The 19,768-nt window shown below is 32.8% G+C and overlaps 2 protein-coding genes and 1 non-coding gene across 3 annotated transcripts; 1 reads left to right on the forward strand and 2 right to left on the reverse strand.

Moving 5' to 3' along the window:
• Positions 1–9,395: 9,395 nt before the first annotated feature.
• LOC111012458 (uncharacterized) lies at positions 9,396–14,772 on the reverse strand. Its single transcript, XM_022286618.2, has 2 exons — positions 11,947–14,772; positions 9,396–10,535 (listed from the first exon to the last, which is right to left on the reverse strand). Exon 2 carries the CDS (start codon positions 10,291–10,293, stop codon positions 9,529–9,531), a length of 765 nt encoding a protein of 254 aa, XP_022142310.1. The 5' UTR covers positions 10,294–10,535; positions 11,947–14,772; the 3' UTR covers positions 9,396–9,528.
• A 140-nt stretch (positions 14,773–14,912) lies between these two features.
• LOC111012460 (F-box protein At4g05010) lies at positions 14,913–16,642 on the reverse strand. The gene is made up of 4 exons (XM_022286625.2): positions 16,363–16,642; positions 15,855–16,139; positions 15,669–15,743; positions 14,913–15,563 (listed from the first exon to the last, which is right to left on the reverse strand). Exons 2-4 carry the CDS (start codon positions 16,101–16,103, stop codon positions 15,324–15,326), a joined length of 564 nt encoding a protein of 187 aa, XP_022142317.1. The 5' UTR covers positions 16,104–16,139; positions 16,363–16,642; the 3' UTR covers positions 14,913–15,323.
• Positions 16,643–19,692: 3,050 nt separating this feature from the next.
• Positions 19,693–19,764, forward strand: TRNAD-GUC (transfer RNA aspartic acid (anticodon GUC)). Its single transcript has one exon. It is a non-coding gene; the product is annotated as a tRNA-Asp (tRNA).
• Positions 19,765–19,768: the final 4 nt, after the last annotated feature.

The raw sequence follows: 19,768 nt of genomic DNA on the forward strand, positions 1-19,768 counted from the left end.
AATAAAAGTAAAAAACCATTAAAAACAAAATACGTAGAGAAAAAAGAGTATTTAAACATATATTTAACGTGTTAGAGATATTATTAGCAATTTGATTTACAAGAATCTTATATCGAACGTTTTTCATCCTCATTGCTACATATACCAAATGCCACTTTACGTGATAAAATTAAAACATGGTTTGGGATTGAAAGTCTGAAATGGCAGTCACGTGCGAGATGGGAAACTCTGCAGAGTTGTGAGAGAATCTGAAATCTCAAAGGAAACTGGAGAAAGTAATTATAATAATGAAAGAAATTAAAAAGAAAAGAAAAGGCTTTGTTTAATTAGTTGAATAATGAGTGGGAATGGGTTGATTTAAAATGATAAACGTCACGTGACACCCTCCCTCTTCAATTCCACGAGCTAATCCATACAGCTAATGCTCCCGAATCTCTATGATTAAAGATAATCATGCACTAATTAAAAGAATTAATTAATTTAATTGCAAATGTTAGATGACCAATGACTTAACAGCTCATAACCATCTGGCCTCAACTCAAAACTACATCTCTCTGATCTCCATTTTCCCCCTTTTCTCTCTCCTTGGAATTCTTAAGCTTCCAATACTTGTGCTTTTCTTTTTTCTCTAACTACTTTTAATTAACTTGTTAATTACCTTGAAGACTTGTTTTTTTTTTTTTTTTAATGGTCAAACAGGACCAACCACCAACTGTTTCTCTCCACTAATGACATTTTACTTGCCCAAAAGTTTGAAAATTGGATTCGAATCTGTTTTTACTCCCTATTTTATATCTTTGTTAAAAGAAGAATATAAGACAAATGATGGGAACTATTAATGGATTTTATAAAATATATATATGTGTGTAATTGATAAGATAATGCAATTTTCTGTATGTGAATGTCAAAATCATGTGATGTTTGTTGAATAAATATGGTGTTTTGGTGAAGTTCACGATGACAATTAAGATAGATTATACACCCATGCGAAGGATACAACCTTAAATGATTGTAAATATTTCTATTTATCGATTGAGGTATTTGAATCCTACCCAAATATACTTTTAAATTGATTCCCCAATAAGATCAAAATTTTTAATTAAAAAATTATATTCTCATAAAATAGTTCAGAGATGAAGTATAACTCACAACTATATAATTGTATGTTAAGAAAAATAATTGATGTGCATGGTCAAAGAAAGTTAATTTGTCTTGTCTTATAAAAAAACGTTACTAGTAGTAAGATAAAAGTCATATTCTACCGTACAAATGAAATTATTGTTATAAGGTGGAGGTCCTTCCTTTTTATAGGCATGGATGATTGAGGTGGCAGGGGTGTGTCGAGCTGTACGAAGCCCTGACGATGGAGTGTATACGCCCCTGACAATCAGTGAGTAGCGCCTTCATTTGTAGGGTATCAGGCTGCAATTCTCAATGTCCTCTTCGTATGGCGATGGTGCAATGCCCCTGTTTGCCATACTTTGTCGTCGTTCTTGGAATTCGACCCGTATCCAACTCAAACTTAACCTCAACTTAACATAATAGGCATGTTACTATTATACTCAAGTAAAGACGTGCTTTCGAGAAGTCTTGTTACTAATATGATCAAAAATTTACACGTTGATGGTGTGATGTCATCTAAAAAGTCGATTATAGCACAAGTAGTCATTTTGAAGCAATTTATATTACTTTTCATAACGAACAATGGAGGAGAAAACCGACCGACTCCGTCAAAGGAGTGAATTTACCCACTTGAACAAAGTGAAGTGGAAATTTTACAGCTTTACCATTTTTTTTAAAGCTGAAAATGGTCAAATTTAATAATTATTATTAATAATTATTAAATTGCATTGTATTGCAGAATGCAGGGTCACATCTAAATCATTGTACCTTTCCATTTGAAAAAATAATAATAACACAAAATGTGACGTAATATTGAACTGAAAATATAGTAAAAGTAAAAGATAATTCAGAAAAAGAAAAAATTAAAAAAAAAAGGGGGGTGTGGAGATTGAGGAATGAGGATTGATACTTTCTGAAAAAAAGGGGCGCCCACTGTAAAATAGAATAAATTTGGGGGAATTTCATAAAATGTCGAGCCAATTATGATTAAGATTTAAGATGATGGGACCAATGGAGTTTTTTATTTATCTTGATAAAGAAATTCAAATTTATAACATTTTAATCGGATACTATCACGAATTAGAACTAAATTCACATTAGCGACTCATTAAGAATTTAATTGAGTATAATTTAATAACTGAACTTATTGGGCTGAAGTTGAAGAAAGAAAGCACATGCCTCCCTCCAACCTTCCACCAACTACATGTTTCTTTCCTAAAAACTTCCCTTTTAACTTATTCTTTTTACCTTTTTACCACCCCAAATCTTTTTTCAAGATTTTTATTATATGCAAATCAAAGGATATTATAAGATCCTATAATATCCCTATATGACAAAAAATTCAAACTTGAAATGTTTAGTTTCTTTCTTGTGGTCAATCGTAATATAGTTCAATGGGTTAGAACATATATTTCCCGCAAAAAAGCAATAAATTCAAGTTTTCTACCTCCATATATTGTTGTACTAAAAAAAAGTTTCTTTCTGAAATGGTAAGAGATCATCAACGAGAGAGAGGTCATTAGTACCATGACCATTGAATTTTGTTTATATTGACACTTTTTAGCTTACATCCACTAATTTTATCAGCTTTAAAAAGATGAATTAGTGATCACTCGTGGAAGTATAGGAGAATGAGATTGATTTGGTTGGGTAAATGTTGATTAAATAGTTTAGTGGTGATTAGTTTAGTGATGTCATAGTAGTTGATGATTAGAATACTCTTTGGGTTCCATTACAAAATTATTTTGCTTTTTGTTTATACTTCTAAGATAAAGTATTTTTAACCTTGATATACATTATCTTTTATTTACTTTTTATTTTTTAAAAGCAATCTTGAAAATAGTGATAAGGATCAAATCATGATCGTCTTTTGATATGATATTATAAGTACTTTATTCACTGAACTATATCGTTTGAATCGGGTAATAAAAGTTAAAATAGTAAAAGTAGGATTTTGAAATTGGCAAAATGGGTTGAAGAAAGCAATTAAAGTGGAGAGAGACAGAGAAAGCAAAGAGATAATGCCCAATGTAAGGTTTGGTTTGGTTTCTTTGTAGGTTATACCAATAACTCTCTTTATTGTCCACATCATTATCTAATCCCATCCTCTTTACACTTATAATACCAAAATATCTGACGGGGCCTGCTTTGGGGGCCTTCCACGTGGCACTCTTTCCTTCGTTCTCAATATGACCCATTTTCTGGTTGCTTCCTGCACCAATGACTGTTACCGTCACTCTACCACTACCCATCATATTCATGATGTAATAATGACAATACTCTTTGTTATTGTTTACTGTTTACTGTTACTGTTACCGCGACCGTCAATGTGTTGTGTTTTCTAATGTTGATGAACACATAGTATTCAATCTACAGCCTTTCTTTCTTTTTGTTATCAGCCTTATTTCTAGTTTCATTATTAAATGTTTACAAATTTTTGTTAATAGAGTTTCAAATTTTAATGAGTTATAGATTTTGGTTATTACAATGAAATAAAAAAAGTAAACACGAAAGTTGCGTGTCATTTTATTTTTACAAAATCAGTGTTATAATTTGTTACAGGGAAATAAGCGAGATCCAGCTACGCGATAGAGATCGGAAGATAGCCAAGAAGTAGGCACGAACCACGAAAGGGGGTCGCACCTGGCGACCCGAGCCGACCCCGACCGACTAGTGGGGCCTCGACGCCAAGCAGTTCTCGACCCCCCAACCGAGAACCCTAACGATTCATCCCAAATCATCCCGCCTCGACTCTCAATTCGACCTTAAACCCACAATGAAACAAACGGACCCAAAGCAAGCATGAGGCACACTTTGTCTGTATCTCCTGAGTGCATTAGGATCCAACTTATGTAAATCCTGAAGGGATTAGGATCCGAGCTTTATACTCAACTATTTTGATTCTGACTTAAGCATCGGAGCCTGTGTGACAAGAGTCACACCAGTCTTTAATGATATTCAGTTTTGCAGATCTCGTCAATCCCTTTTATTCTTTAAGATTAGTACGAATTTGGCGGAATCCCAGAAGACCAAATTTCTGCATCAACATAATTTTTATTATTTTTCAAATTATTGAATGTACAGTGAGTGATGTATTGTACATGTTCATGTTGTTATCTTTATGTCATGAATTATTGATTATATAGAAATTTTGATTGGAAAAAAATTTGTTAATTTGAGCATAGTTCAGCTAGGTAAAAAGTATTTTTCTGTAAGGTCAGATGTTAAAAAATATGCACGCTATCTGACGTTGAGCTTAACAAAAGGTCAATAAAATATGTTATAGGGTAAAATTAAGCACTCATGTAGTCCCCCTCCATTGGAACACACATATCCAAGTCTTAGCTATGATGCTCAAAAGACGAGGAGGACAGGCTCGTGACAAAGTAAACTTTACTTAACTTAGCTCTAACATTCGGCAAAAGGATGATATTATTTTCAAAAGTATGCAATCTCTTGTAATCCAATTCAACTCGAACTCGACATCAGCCCAGCCCATACTTAGTACTAACTTGATCATTGAAGAGTGTAGTTAATTACTGATCATTTCCTAGAATTTCAATGATAAAAATTAAAATTAAAATTTATTTAAATTTTAGAAACGAAGATATAATATATATACACTAACTTCTAAGGATGGTATACAGTTACAAGATTTCAAAAAAAAAATTAAAAAAAAAAAAGATCGAAAGATGGTATAGTATTAGAAGGAATGAACATTTAACACGTGGAATTACTATATTGGAGACATTTAGAATAGAAAGATAAAATCTGTCAACCGTTTGTTTATTTGACTAGTTGGATGAGTAGAATTTAATTCTCAATTAGTTGATTTTTTTTTTATTGAAACATTGGAGACTAGCTAAATCATTCTAATGGTTGGAAACACTATTTTCTTTTATTAGTAATAATTCATTTGGTTGTACTTGACATATTTTTATTGGGTTGGATTTTTTTTCTTTTTTTAAGTTTTGGATGCATTTTTAATTTATGATATTGTGGTTGAAATTTTGTAGTTATGTTGAGTGTTTTATTAGTTTAATTTTATGGGAATTATTGGTTAGGAAAATTTTCATATAATTTTAAAAACGTAGTAATTTTGTCAATTATTAATTTTGTTATAGACTTATAGTTCAATTGGACGAAGTTAAAAATTTAGCGCTAAAATTTATTCATTTAATTAGATATAAAGTTTAATATAAATAAAAAAAAACATTTATGCTAAGATGGAATAAATATAAAATATAATTTTTGGTGTAAAACAACATCTCTAAAAAATCATTTCTATTGTTTTTTAGTCGAAACATCTTTTAGTGGTTAGTTAGCCAATTGAACTATTCTGATAACAAACAGTATTGGAATATTTTCCAAATTTGCCTTTATGAAATTTTAAACGAGGAAATTTATCATATCAATTACCAGGATGTTCAAAACGAGCAAAATTTAAACAGTTAAGGTATATATCATTCAACCGAAATATCAAAAGTTTAAATTGACACACCTCTATGTTGACCTAAAAAGAATTATCATAACTATAATCACTATAATTTACGAATGTTCTACTTTCCTATATATTTACAATTATTTTTAGTTATTATTAGATTAAACTACAAATTTAGTACTTTTGAGCGGATTCTGAGTTCATTTCCTATGGTTTCAAAAGTACTAATTTGGTCTGTGAGATTTACAATTTGGTGTAAGCTCACAAATCATTCTCACCGTTACCCTATGGGATAGAGAACACATTTCCTATTTTTCAGGATGATGAACCTCTGTTTTCTAATTTGGCTAATCATATTAACTACTTGTACTAGAGTTTCTATTTGAGTTAAAAATAAAGAAAATCATATAGATTTTTTAGTAGGTGAAAAATGGTTAATGATGCATGAGATTTAACCCGCCATAATAGATTGAAACTTTGTAATTCGAGCCCATGGATAAAAATAACGAAGGCCCAGATTCGTGGGCCCAATTCATTTCCAGCCCAAAAATGTACTGCTTGGTGGTTGGCTGGGTCCATTTAATCGGGTCACGTCTCGCTGCCTCACTACCTAACAAATCATCTAAATTAATTTCGTACCATACAGATACTGCATCAACTACTTCCATGTTCTATATATATATGTGCGTGTATGTAGGTGTATATATATAATATAATATAATGTTTTGATTTTGATTCTGATTCTGATTCTTGTTTTTGTCTTTGCTTGCGAGAGAAAAATATCTTATCAACTCGAATGATAAGGTAATATTTTAGTTTAAATCTCATTTTCATTTCTAAACTTTCACATTTAAATCATTTTATCAACTTTTAAAATGTCTATATTAGACTTTAAAAAGTAAAAAAGAAAAAACTTTCGTAATGTCGGTTTGAGTCTCTAAATCATAGAAAAATAACAATTTTAGTCCTTACTTTTATTTTGATTTTACAAGTACGTGTACATACTAATTATGTTTTAACGAGCATGCATTCAGACCATGAAACTAAAAAAATGAGTATTGGGCAGGTGAATCTTATGTGGCAAAATTACAAGAACTAAAATAGTCACTTTTTGATAATTGATGGACCAAATTATATATTTTGAAATTCAAGACCCAAAACCATGCTTTATTTTTTAAGTTCAAAGATTGAAGTATATATCTGGAAAGTTCAAGACCAATATAATATTTTTTTTCCGGTTAAAAACCTGAACACTTCTTTGGCATTTTCTTTCCAATATTATTGAAGTTTTTTTTATTTTTATTTTCACTGTGTTTTGAAGATGTATTCGAATCTTAAAATACTTCCTGCAAAATATTATTATTATTTTATTTTAAAAAATTAAAATTAAAATTACTTTAAAATGTCTTTTTTAAAAAATTACAGAATTATGGCTTTTTCTTTTTTTAAACATTTATTGAAGTGTCTCAGAGAAAAGTTGAATTAGGTGTACTAACAACCAAACACTATGTATGTGATTAAATCAGTAATATTTTACTAATATCGTAGCATGTAATATTAAACGTTCTTTTTTTTATTATTAAATCTTATTTTAAATTCCCTCGTTAAAAAATTTTCTTTTAAATTCATGTAAAAATAAAGTTTATTGTGTGGACCTATGTTTAACGCGTGAGCATACACATCACAAGACGCGCGAAATTCAATGACAATCTAATTGAAAATCTAGTAATTTTAATTTAGTCAGTTGAAGAACTTTTTAGTTCGCCAATGTGTTGGAACTTGAAATTTATTAGTCTAACCTATAAAATAGATAGTACAAAATTTTTGGTATTTACTATCAAAGTGAGTATAGCTAATCGATAATTGACATAAATTTTCTGTGAGTTCGATCCTCCACACCTACATATTATATTAAAAAAAAATTGATAGTTCACTCAAAAGAATTATCTATCTACAAATGATACAATTTCTACACCATTTTATTCTCACATTGCTATTTGACACTCTTAATCTAGGCAGTCGCTAACAATTTGACTTATATAGTCACATAAGTATCGTAACATAACAATAAAATGAAAGTACAAATTCATCAATCGATTAACTGCACTTTAACCACTTTTGAAATACTTTTTAATACATTAAAGATAAATTTGGAAAGTTCAAAAGATTAAAGATTAAATTGAGAAATACTCAAAATAAGAACGTTTTTTATATTTTGCCCTATATTTTTTCAACTTAAAATTTAAAATTTTTTTTTTTTTGTTTCAAACCGTTTGCAAGCATCCAACTCAAAGAAGTGAGCATAAACAAAGAAGGACAAAACATCATTTTAAATATTTTAGCCAATATTTAGGTAGCCACGGATGATGCGTAGGTATTGCTCCCTATTTATTACTATTAGAAATGGACACTAAAAAGATGGAATACGGAGGAGAGTGAGAAAATAGAATAAATATATATAATAATTGTCAATTTTTTTAAAGTGAAATAAATAGTTGTATTAAAAATTCAAAGCCACCTAGATTACATTTGAAAGGATATCTCCTTGAACAATTTTCAAAAGCTACGAAGGATACAAGGTGTGACCAAAATGACGTGGCTATATTATTAAGCCCATGTTCTTGCTAATATATATATGAGCAGGTTGGAGGTGGATGAACGATATGGAAGCAAAGCTTAGGACAAGGCCTTTCATATCAGCAACCAGTTCAATTCATCTCAAAGGGTTAATTTTTCTCCTCGAATATGTTGAATCGTTATGAGATACTCAAATTATATTCCACTTGAAGTTGGAAGAAGTGTATGTATCGAGTCAACTTGAGACCTTTAAGAATCGCTCGAATTTCAACTAACAAAGGTGGAAGAGCGATAGTGAGTACTTGAGTTTTTGCTGACTTAATGATTCCTCGAGGGCCTATAAGAAGAAGACCCAGATTGGTGAGAGAATATCTACCACCAACATCCACATTTAATTTGATGTATTTGGATGGAGGAGAGGTTGAAGGTAAAGTAGACGAATATGAGTAGACATTAACAAGTTCATCGACTGGCTGGACAATTTTGAACCTATTGAAAATTGTGAACATAGGAGCTAATACATTCACATTTGGAACAACTTATATCTGGAAGATGTTTACACTGAATGATAGTTGTCACTAGATCCCTCCCCTTTATTCCTGGCAGAAACTCATCCCACATTTCAATAAATGTTCAAAATTGTCCGGCCAGTCAGATGTAGAATAGCCAATGTTTGCTGCCTACCATAGGAAAATTTTAATTTTTGAAGGCATATGCAATTTCCCTATAGTTTTTGACTAGTACGGACAAGCACTTAGATTTTGAGGGGCAGTAGATCAGCTTTTGTATTTGTCCTCATGACCATTCAAAAGCTGGGTGTCACCTTTCATTTTACACAATCCCCAGCCTAATTAAATGATCATTATTCTTTTCATTTTTCTGTTTCAAGTTCAATTATGTGAGGTATAGATTCTAAATTCCAACTTTTTAATTGGAAATATAAAATCCATTTATATATATATGCATGTTTCTAGTTGAAGTATATTCACGTTACGCATTTTTTCTTTTTAAGTTTTGTTGTTAATAAAAATAATAAACTCAACTAAACATATGGATGAAAAAAAATATATAAACCAAAAAACTAACTTCGTTGAATTTTGGTTATTTCAGTTGGATGAACGAGTGAATATGGACGAAATCATGCTTTGAAGTTTGAAGTTTGAACACCGCACTAACACTGTCCCCGAGTGAGCATTAATTCCAAGATTCGAAGTACAGAAAAGTTCAGATTCTCCTCGTCACGAAAAAAGAAAAATAATTGAATACTCAAATTTCTTCTCTATATATATTTGTTCCTTTCTATCCAAATTCAAAACACCCACATCAAATGTTCATGCTCATGCTCATGTTCATGTTCATGTAATGTAATTAATCCACATTAATTGAACCTAAACCTCACCGGGAAACTCATCGCTTCTCGTTGGGGAAATATCGATCTCTATCAAATTCTCCTCCTCCAACTGAAATAATTCCGATGATGCCTTCATCTTGTTCGTCGTCTTATCCAACGCAATCTCGATCAGTTCATCCCTGTCTTCACCGTCGTCCCACATGAAGCACAGACTGTCAAGTGAATCCCACGCTCCGGGAATCGGAAACTCGTCGTCCGAAGAGCTATCGGAGTCGGTCTCGGGATAGTACAGCGACAGCGATGGATACCGCTCGATGCGTACCGGTACCGGTCGGGGCTCCGTTTCCGTAAACGGATCGCTCTCGTTCGAAACGTCCTTATCGTCTTCCCCTTCGTACTCCTCGTAGATAACCTCCAACGGCGCCCTCACATTCCACTGCACGAACGATTCCTCGAAGCACGCGCACGAAACAATATCACAAATTCCTCCTCCGCCTCCTAATTTACTTACTACGGCGTCGTCCCGGCCGCGATCTTCTTCCTCCGGCGGTACTACAGCGGCGGCTCTGCTTCCGATTTCGGATTCTATTTGATTCTTGTCCTTAATGTGGCGTGGAAATCTCTGAGTTGCGCCGAGGCGGAGCAGAGAGAGGAGGAGGAGTCCGGTGAGGAGAGGGACCGGGGAGAAGAGGAGTGGCCAGAAAATGCGAGGGAATGAGAGAAGAATGAGAGCGAAGAAAGTGAGGAGAGTAGAAAAGAGAGGATCGGAGAAACAGGAAATCGTACGCTTACAAGAACACATGGTCAGGTTACAGGAAGACGAGAATTGTGCAAAAAAAATGGAGGTCAATTGGCGAACAGTCCGATTCCGTTGTGTTCTTCCATGGAAATAATCAGAGAGATGCAGAGGAGCTGAAGAGTAATGATGTTTTAAGAACGGAAGAGGAAGGGGAAGGCCACGATTCGATTCGTCGTCTCGTCTGGTGGGCAATGCACGGAATATGAATCGTTCTGAATCTCAGTAATGGGATTGCGGTCCGCGATCTGTCGTAAACTTTTCTGTTATAGTGTGTTTTTAATTACCGATATACCCCTATCTTTCCCTAGATTTAATATTTGGATTATTGTGCAAACTACGAAAGTGATAATATTGTAGAAGTTTGAGACTAATAAGATTAAAATGTTTAAATGGATCAAATTAATAATTTTATCTCTAATTCGTCTCTATATTCTTCACAACATTGTGATGAATTAAAAAACATAACAAAAATGGTGGAATGATTATTGAGATAATTAGATAGAAAACTTCACGAAATAATATAATTTTTTATTTTTAAAACGGTCAAATATGTATTAGATTAATATAACGGCAAGCGGTTGGTACGATCTAATTGAAAAAGTAGTCCAATTGAATTGTTTGACCATGAAAAATTATTATTATATATATATATATATATTTTGAAGAGATGTTTACTAGATATATAAACTATTGGGTCATTTTCTGAAATGTTTATATTTTTTAATTTCGTTTAAATTGAATAAGTCACACAATTGAAATTTCTAAGATAATTATCTTATTCAATATGTTTTAAATTTTCGTATGATTGAGTGAAATTCGAAACGTATCGTGACGATGATATACTCACCAAGAACGTTTGTAATTTGAATAAATTAGCTAGTGATGAAATAAGTATCAAACATTAAAAAAAAATCTAATATTACCAATAAAAAATAGGAAACTACTTTGCCTTCTCAAGATCAAATCTTGTGTTCACCATTATTGAAATTTTGACAATTCATTTTCTTAAAAAAAAAATCTATATTTTTGTATTCATCTCTTAGTCGTGACATTTAATACCGAACAAGATTCTCTATTTTCCTAAAAAAAATATAGATAAAGAATTCAAATATTCCATCTTACGTTTAACTCATACAAAATGATGTATAATTTAATAACCAAACAACACCTTTAATCCAAAAGAAAACTTGAGAATAACTCATATTCATTCTATTCTTTGCCTAACTTTCTCCAAGGATCGGAATATATAATTCAACTACATATTTGTTTTGACCATTCTCAACCTCCCATTATTAGACATTAGAAAAAATAAAAATAAACTATAGAAGTCAATAATAAGGCAATTGATGACACTAAATTAAAAATGTTATTTTTGTACTTGAGTAAGCTTAGCTTAAATAAAGTGCGAATAATTTATCTAAAAATATCATTGTGAATAATAGAGGAGAGGTCCCATAAGGATTTGGGTGGTAGCCCTGTAATTTAGGTGGAGAATTGACCACAAACTGGACAAAACACATGACTGAGAATCCTCTACTTTTCTTTTTCCATGAACATTATCAATACATGATCTTTCCATAGAATTATTTCTCCTCTTTCTTTTTCTTTCTTTCTTTCTTTCTTTCTTTCTTTCATGTTGGTTGCAAAAAAAAGTACCTTTCTTTGCTTTCATCTACAGCTACCACTCCTCTTTTCTGTGTGACTTTGAAGTTGTCTAGCTTTGTGGGGCTCTCTCTTCTCTGTATGATCTGGTTCATGAACCACTTTTATACCTATTTTGGACCTTGTAAGTAAAAGGGGTTTCAGGGAAAGACGAAAAAAAAGTGATCTGAAAAGATAATATATTTTTTAGCTCAATTTCAATCTGAAAAGCTGTTTTGGGGTTTTATTTGAATGATTTAGTTTGATCATGTCTGTGTTTTGGTGCAAAAAAGTTCAAATCAATTAATGATCAGAAAAACTTAATAGAAAATTCCTCCCAAGAAAAGAAAAAAAGGGAATGTAAAGTTTTCTGTTGCCTTTCGTTATCCCATGTCCAAGTTTGGTCCTCTTTTTCGGGCAACGAAAACGATGCTTCACAAAAGTACCAAAACTTTACTTTTAAGAAAACGATGGAATAAATGATTATGTATGATTGATTCTGTGAGCTTCTATATTATGAAGAGGCTTATAATTAATCGTAATTATGGAGAACCTTTTTAAGGCTCTAATATTGTTCACCTTATATTTTGAAGTTATTTTGCCAAGAACTTGAGCAAAAAAAAAGGGTACTGTTTGTGGTAGTACTTTTAGTGTTTTGGTTGTAATATTGTTGATATGGGCAGACAAAGAGATGTAGCTCCATCAACTCTGTGTTGAGTTGACGACAGTGAGGCTTGGAATTAGAAATATATATATATATATATAGCTGCTTTTTAGGAGAGGTTTCTTCACATGGGTTTTGGGACCCTTTGATTTCACTACTGTTCTCTTCTATCTATATGTTTCTAATGAAAATGGTGTTTTGTGTATCTTTTAATTTTGGTCAAATCCAAATATATTGCTTTGCCTTGGTTTTTATGATGTTGGGTTTGTATAATTTTGGTTTGTTGTTACGTAGGATCTTGGACGAGGTGATATTAAAGCATGAGAGTCGAGGTGGACTCGGAGTCTACTAAGCTGATGACATGCAAACAAGATGGATTGGTTGTGGTGCTCGATCACGAACAATCTGAAACTTAAGTTAATACTTAATCTAAGCTATTATCTGGACGAGCATGATAAGAGATTGCTTACAAATTGCATCCCTTTGAAAATGTGGAACTACCTTTTATAAAGGAGCCTTGGAAAATGCAACCCTACCGCTCTAATGCATATATATCTGGTGTCAATAGATCGATCTCCTACTAATCTCATGCTAGCCGCCCTCCCTAAGTATGTGTCAAGCCGCCCTCCCTAAGTTTGTGTCAACGGGATTTTCGTCGGATGTAGATAACTTTGCTAGTCCCATTTTGTCAGCTCCCACCTACCGAGCCATTTCCATACATATTCAATATAACATTTGTATTGTCCAAAGGAATGAATTATATAAAATTGGGATAATTTAATCTTAAAATTTAGGGTTTAAGGTTGAAGGGTAGAGTTGTTGTAATGGTTAAAACGGAGTACAATACATGTAACAGACCAAATTAGTAAATCTATAGCTTGGAAAAAGCACCGAGCTCTGAATAATAATTGAAATTTAGCGTTTTAATGAATGGAATGAAAATTAATGAAAAGATCATAGCGACAAAATGAGTTTTTAGGATTCAAATTCATTGTCTTTTTCTTTTCTTTTCTTCTTCTTTTTTTTTTTTTGGCATGTTCACGGCCAAATTCTGGCAATATTTTTTAAAAGGATTGTGTATCTTCCAATACAGATATATTTTTTATACATCCCTAAAATAAACTCGTCCAACTGTGAGGCTCAAGTAGATAAGAATGAAGATTAAAAAAAAAATGGCATTCCTAAAAATGAGCGACAAATCCCACTTACTCTAATTATTTGGTACTAAAATAACTACATTACTTAATACATATAGATGGATAGGAATCTCACCTCATAATCAAAAGCCCCAATAGTTAAATGAGATGCCCTAAACGAAGTGTATTTTTAAATGGAGAATCATAACAAAGCGGCCGAAGCTTAGCTTTAAAAGTAACTAATCATTCCAGCACTAACCATTTAACATTTTATTTAAAAAAACAAAACAAAAAACCATTGTCCAAATACATTAGCAGCAGTTCGAACATAGTATAAAAAAATAAATCCAGACATCCAAAAAAGACACCACCAATAATAGACTACATCGAAGCTATATCTTCATCACCATTATTATATAAAAACCTACTCCCTATAACTCTATAACTAATTCGAGAAATAGGTAAACGCTTTTTTCAATGATTTTGTTTCTTTTTTTGTTCGACTCTTGTGTTTGTCCATCTGGAAATCAACCATCTTACTATAATAATTTACTTGATGTTCTTCTATGCTTGTAGCATGAATTAAGGCAAATATAATGGACTATTTTTCAATGTTAAAATAGAACTCCCCAAATTTGAAGTGAAATAGCACATATAATCAAAGCCAATTTGAACATATCTTGAATCCTTGAACTTTCAGACAAAAACAGATGGAAAGAAATAAAGAAGAGGGAAAAAAAACTGCTGTGAATCCTTCTGTATTTTGCGAGCTACGAGACGAAATTTAAGCCTTGCCAGTTCATGAGTCCAGCTTATGAGAAACATTTTCCACATAATTGGAAATTCAAACTCCTGTTGCGAGTTAAAGCCATAGCCAACAGCTGTCAATCAATCAAAGTCGAGGCTTTCTAACATTTCTAGTCTGTCTCCAAATTCTGCTCTTAATTTCCTCTCTGTAATTTCTCAAGCGTTACAGAATCGGAGTGTTTCATCACACGCCACCAAAAAGGAAAGGCAAAAAGGAAAACCCACAATCGATAATCAATTATGGAGCATTAGTTATTCTTCTTCCAGAGTTCACCAAAACCCAACTGTTGGTGGACACGTTAGCAAGCAATACATGTGAAGGCATAAACGCAGGCAAGAAAAAGCAGAACATTTAGTGAAATAACGACAGAAACTTGCGAGGAAAATATGCTTCGTTTTTATTAGGCAGAGAATGAATGAAAGCAATAGTACAATGTACTGTCAAATTTATCAGAATTTGGATAAAGGGACCAATGCTTCCCCCCTTTCAAAAGAATTTCCTGGAACATTTTTACCTATCATCAGTCTGTCTCTGTAATACATGTACAAAAAAGAAGAGATGCATGTTCTAACTCACCCCCATCTTCATCTTCAAATGAACGGTTTGAAGAATCGGCCAGTGAATGTCTTGACATGTACAGATTTCGAGCAGGATCTCGGATATGCAGATCCCTATAACAAGTTAACCACATTCTTTTATCTTCCTAGCCGCACTGCGTATTCTACGACAACCTAAATACAAGATGTATTTACAGAGCCCTCCCGTGTCTGGGTTAGAGAATTCATTACTCTGTCTCCGTGGGAAATTTTTTCTTTGGCCACTGGTCTTCTTCTGCGAATAATGCCACGGAAATCTCCGCGAGCTTCTTTCTGTTCAATGGTGCCCTGAAGTGTCTTCCGGGAGGAGCATTTGGGGCTTCAATCTCGTCGAAATCGTTGGAATTGTTGAAATCGATGGCGGTACGGAAGGCACGAACCTTTGAGGGGGTGCTGTAAGCGAAGTGCCATTCTTTTGCAATCAAAGTCTGCATATGAAATTGTAACCCTAGACCAGTGAGAATCATTGAAGGCAACGAATTAAAACAAATAAAGTAAATGATGATAATGATCGAAATATGAGTGATATTTACCGCTTCACTTATTGTCTTCGAAACGCGGACTAGCTGTTTCAAATCATCGTGGTCTACACCGCAGAGTATCATAATCTGTCGACAGGGAAAAGGAAAAAAATCAATTAAGCGTATCGAATCGCGACGAATCTGAAGATTCTATATTTTACTAAGCGATCTCAAGCTCTGGAAGAAGTTTGTACTAACCAGAATCTCCTGAGGCAGAGCCTCGAGCAGAGACCTAACGGAATCCACCATCGGACTGACGCTGCACCGCCTCTTCGACGGTGCCTTTGGTGTCAAGTCGATAGGCGAATCCTCCTCATTGCAAGAAACCACAATCCGTTTCCTACTCAAACTTCGCGTATATCTCACAATCTCGAAATCGAGCCCCTTGTCGGCAGAAGAGACGACGCGTTTCGATTTCAAACAACCGCTATTCTTCCCCAACGCCATAGTCGATACTCAATTAATTTCAACCTTCCCAATTATCTGTATCAAGGCGCGAAAAAAAATAAACAAATGTCAGGCATTAGAACTGAGAAAATCCTAACAATATGGAACTGAATCCATAGACTAAGTAAGAGAGATTCAAGAACCCTAACAAAAATCTGATCGAAGCAAAACAGCTTTTCTTCCGAGAACAGTTTCCAAAAGCAGACTGAAAGTGTGGAATAAGGAAGAAATCTAAAATTGATTCTGGAGCGAAACGAACCTGATATGGATGGCCGTGGAGATTCGAATATCTCTCTCTTCTCTGTTACAATTTCAAAGAAATCTTTTGCTCTTCAAATGGAAACTCAGCAAACTACGGAGTTGCTTTAAAATTGTCGATATTCTGTCTTATATATTGCGGAAAAAGATAGAATTTTCTCGCTTTTCAAAAATTACAAGAAAAAACAGTAAAACGAAATGAAAAATAATCTTTTAAAAAAGGGCAAAAGGAAAGGAAAAATATATATATTTTAATATCCCCACGCGCTTTACAGAATCCGCTGGAATTTTCGGAGGAAAAATCTGCGTATTTATCGTTGATGTCATTTATCTCCCTTGGCGGTTAAAATAAGTGGAGGAAGGGAAGGAAAAAACTAGCCGTTGGGGAGTGGGACACGCGTCGGCATATCACGGGAGGAAAAGAACCTTGGATGCTTCAGGGTGATGACGTGGAGATATGGTCGGTTCAAGTCGGCGATGCCGGTTCCTTCTCGAACACGTATTTTTTGTACTTTAAAATTTTATAAAAGTTAGGCGACCAAGACCAGAGACGTGCCCACTAAGCCTACTTAAGCGACTGGCGACCTGACACGTGTAGGAACGGGTACTGCGACGTCGTTTTGAGGTAGGTGCACGGGTACCGGGGAGCAGCGGATTAAAACTCTTTTGACTGGAGTCGATATATTCTAATAAGGCGGGCGGCGAAGAAGTTGACGGCTGTTTTGATTTCAGAATTTTAATCCGCACGGCGAGGGAGTGTGAGTCAACAACGCGTAGGACCGATTTCATCATAGACTAAAAAAAGGGGAAAAACGCGTAGGATCTAACTGAACGGTATCTCTACGTCAAAAACATTCACACTCCGTTTTAACTAATTTTGAGTTAAATTACCAAATCGACCACTAAACTATTTTTTTTTAGCTAAATTTTAAAAATATACCCTTCAGCTTTACCATTTATTTAAACAATATCTCTTTTTATAAACATTTCAACAACAGTATTTGAACTAATGTTCAGTCTTGGTACGGCATAATTTAGAACAGCATGTAATTAAAATGGAAGCTTTATTAGATTAAATAGGAGATGTGAGATAAGCTTAAAATGGAAGCTTTATTAGATTAAATAGGAGATGTGAGATAAGCTATGTTTCTAAACGGTGATTAGGACAAAATTAAGTAGACAATTCACAAACAAACTCTGTTGAGAATTAATAAGATGTTTACTTGGGACATATATACTTCGTCAAATTACAAGTTAATTGCATATCAACAAATGTTTAATTAGAAGGTATTTCTAAGTTAGGTTATTTGGATGGTATTAATATGCTTTTACATAGGTTGTTTACGCAACCAATTGTTCCCACCTAATCCATCAAGTAGTGGAGTTGGTTGGCTCCAATTATTCCATCCTTCCAGCTAAATTCCACACAAAAGATTGTTAACAAAAAAAAAAAGAGGCAAATATTATTTAGTGTTCTTCGGTGTTTCCGATTGCAACACAACAATGATTTGATGGTTATGGAATAAATTTTAAATCTATATTCAGTAAAATATTTATTAAGTTACTTTCGACTATAATTAGTAACTAGCATTTGTATGGGTCATTGATTCGAGGCAAATCATAACTGTTAGGGTTTATATATATATATATATATATATATATATATACACACATTCCATTCAGCTCAATTTTTATTCATTCCCTTCATTATTTGATGAAAAATAAATAACATTGAAAAGGGAACATATAAATAATACTCGATCAGTTGGTAGCCTCTCCCATTAATTTAAATGAAAGCCTAATATTCTGACTATATTTTTTCTCGTACGTTTGTAATATTTAAAATTTATAAATGATATTATTTTCGTATTGATTTAACACACTCAAGTAATCTCACACAAGGTTAAAATTCATTGATAAGATACTAATGTAAAATACACTCTATTGAGTTTGAAATATTATGGATGTTATATATGATGACACATTGATGTCAATGGAGACCCGCTCATAAAATCAAATAATATCCACTTCACATGATGTTTGATTCAAATAGTTTGTAGAGTATCATGAGTATAATTCAATTGGTCAAAAAGATAAAAAAAAAAAACAGAATAACATAGTCACATCAAATCATACAGGATTTAAATTCACTAATTTGTGTTCTTTTTTAATGTTCTTTTAAAGTACAAATTTGATTGACATTTTTATTATTATTATTATTTTTACATATGCTATGAATTTGTTCTAAAAACATTAATATGAAATTAGTTTACATTTAACGTATAAAATAAAATAAAAAAATATTTAGCCCAACAAATATGATTTGGATTTGTTAAGAGTTCAAACGAGGCCGTTGGTTTGGAATTATAGTCGTCTTTAATGTCCATGTTTTTGTGTTTTGGTCACCAACCCCAAACGCGCTCTGTTTGATTTTATTTATTATCATTAATTTTTTTCTGTAACATTTTGTTTTATTATGCTAAGAAACTTTGTTTGCTCCAAACTTAATTTATCCACAATTGACTTATAATTGGACGTTTTTTTTAGTAAAAGAAAAAATTCCAAGTGTAATGTTGTTTAATTTTTTTTACCTTAATTACCCACATACGTGTTAATATTATCTGCAACACCACTTTATTTTTTCAGGGACAATGTTAAATATCTAATATATGAATTAAATTTATCCAACCAATTAATTTAAGCTTTGAGTTGAGTGATGATTTATTTATCCTCAAGAACACATTTAGAACTATTAGAACTATTGAGGTTCATTATTTGATGAACTTCAAATTACATCTCAATTTATTATTTGCATTACACATTGTTATTATTAACAAAGCACGAGTGATACTAGGTTAAAAAAAAGTTTCACTCTATTGTCTTTCTAACCAACATGTCTAACCATTTATAAAAGGTTAAATAAAACTTACAAATAAAGAAGAGACAAATGCATAAGAAATATGCTTAATTCTATTATCGAGACAATGTTAAACATTTGATAATGATTGCTCGTAGTGGCTAATTTCAACATCTGTACCAAAATTGTCTTATTTCCTTATTTTCCACTTTGTGAGAAGCCAATGAAAAGTACATCTACGGTTGTTCTTTAATTTTCTTATACAAAATCATAGAGTTTTTATTTCAACGGTAATTCACATGTATCTCCAACCAAGATGTTGTGAGTTGGATCCTGCCCCTATACGTTGTATTAAAAAAAAAAAAAAAAAAAAGAAGTGGTGGGTAGTAAAGTGGTGTTTTTTCTTTAATATTTTTGGAACAAATTCTCTTGTTAATTAATAATATTTTTTAATTTTATTTAATTCAATATCAAGTCGTTGTAGTATAGTGGTGAGTATTCCCGCCTGTCACGCGGGTGACCCGGGTTCGATCCCCGGCAACGGCGATTC

Source organism: Momordica charantia (genome assembly GCF_013281855.1).
Source record: "Momordica charantia cultivar OHB3-1 chromosome 1 unlocalized genomic scaffold, Mcharantia_2.0 BLBB01000001.1, whole genome shotgun sequence".
Taxonomy (NCBI): Eukaryota; Viridiplantae; Streptophyta; class Magnoliopsida; order Cucurbitales; family Cucurbitaceae; genus Momordica; species Momordica charantia.

Excerpts from the sequence above, each read along its gene's own strand:
- LOC111012460 (XM_022286625.2), bottom strand. The coding sequence starts at position 16,103 with ATGGCGTTGGGGAAGAATAGCGGTTGTTTGAAATCGAAACGCGTCGTC. Across the intron at positions 15,744-15,854 it reads CTCTGCCTCAGGAGATTCTG|ATTATGATACTCTGCGGTGT; the intron begins GTTAGTACAAAC and ends CCCTGTCGACAG. Across the intron at positions 15,564-15,668 it reads CGAAGACAATAAGTGAAGCG|ACTTTGATTGCAAAAGAATG; the intron begins GTAAATATCACT and ends TTTCATATGCAG.
- LOC111012458 (XM_022286618.2), bottom strand. The coding sequence starts at position 10,293 with ATGTGTTCTTGTAAGCGTACGATTTCCTGTTTCTCCGATCCTCTCTTT.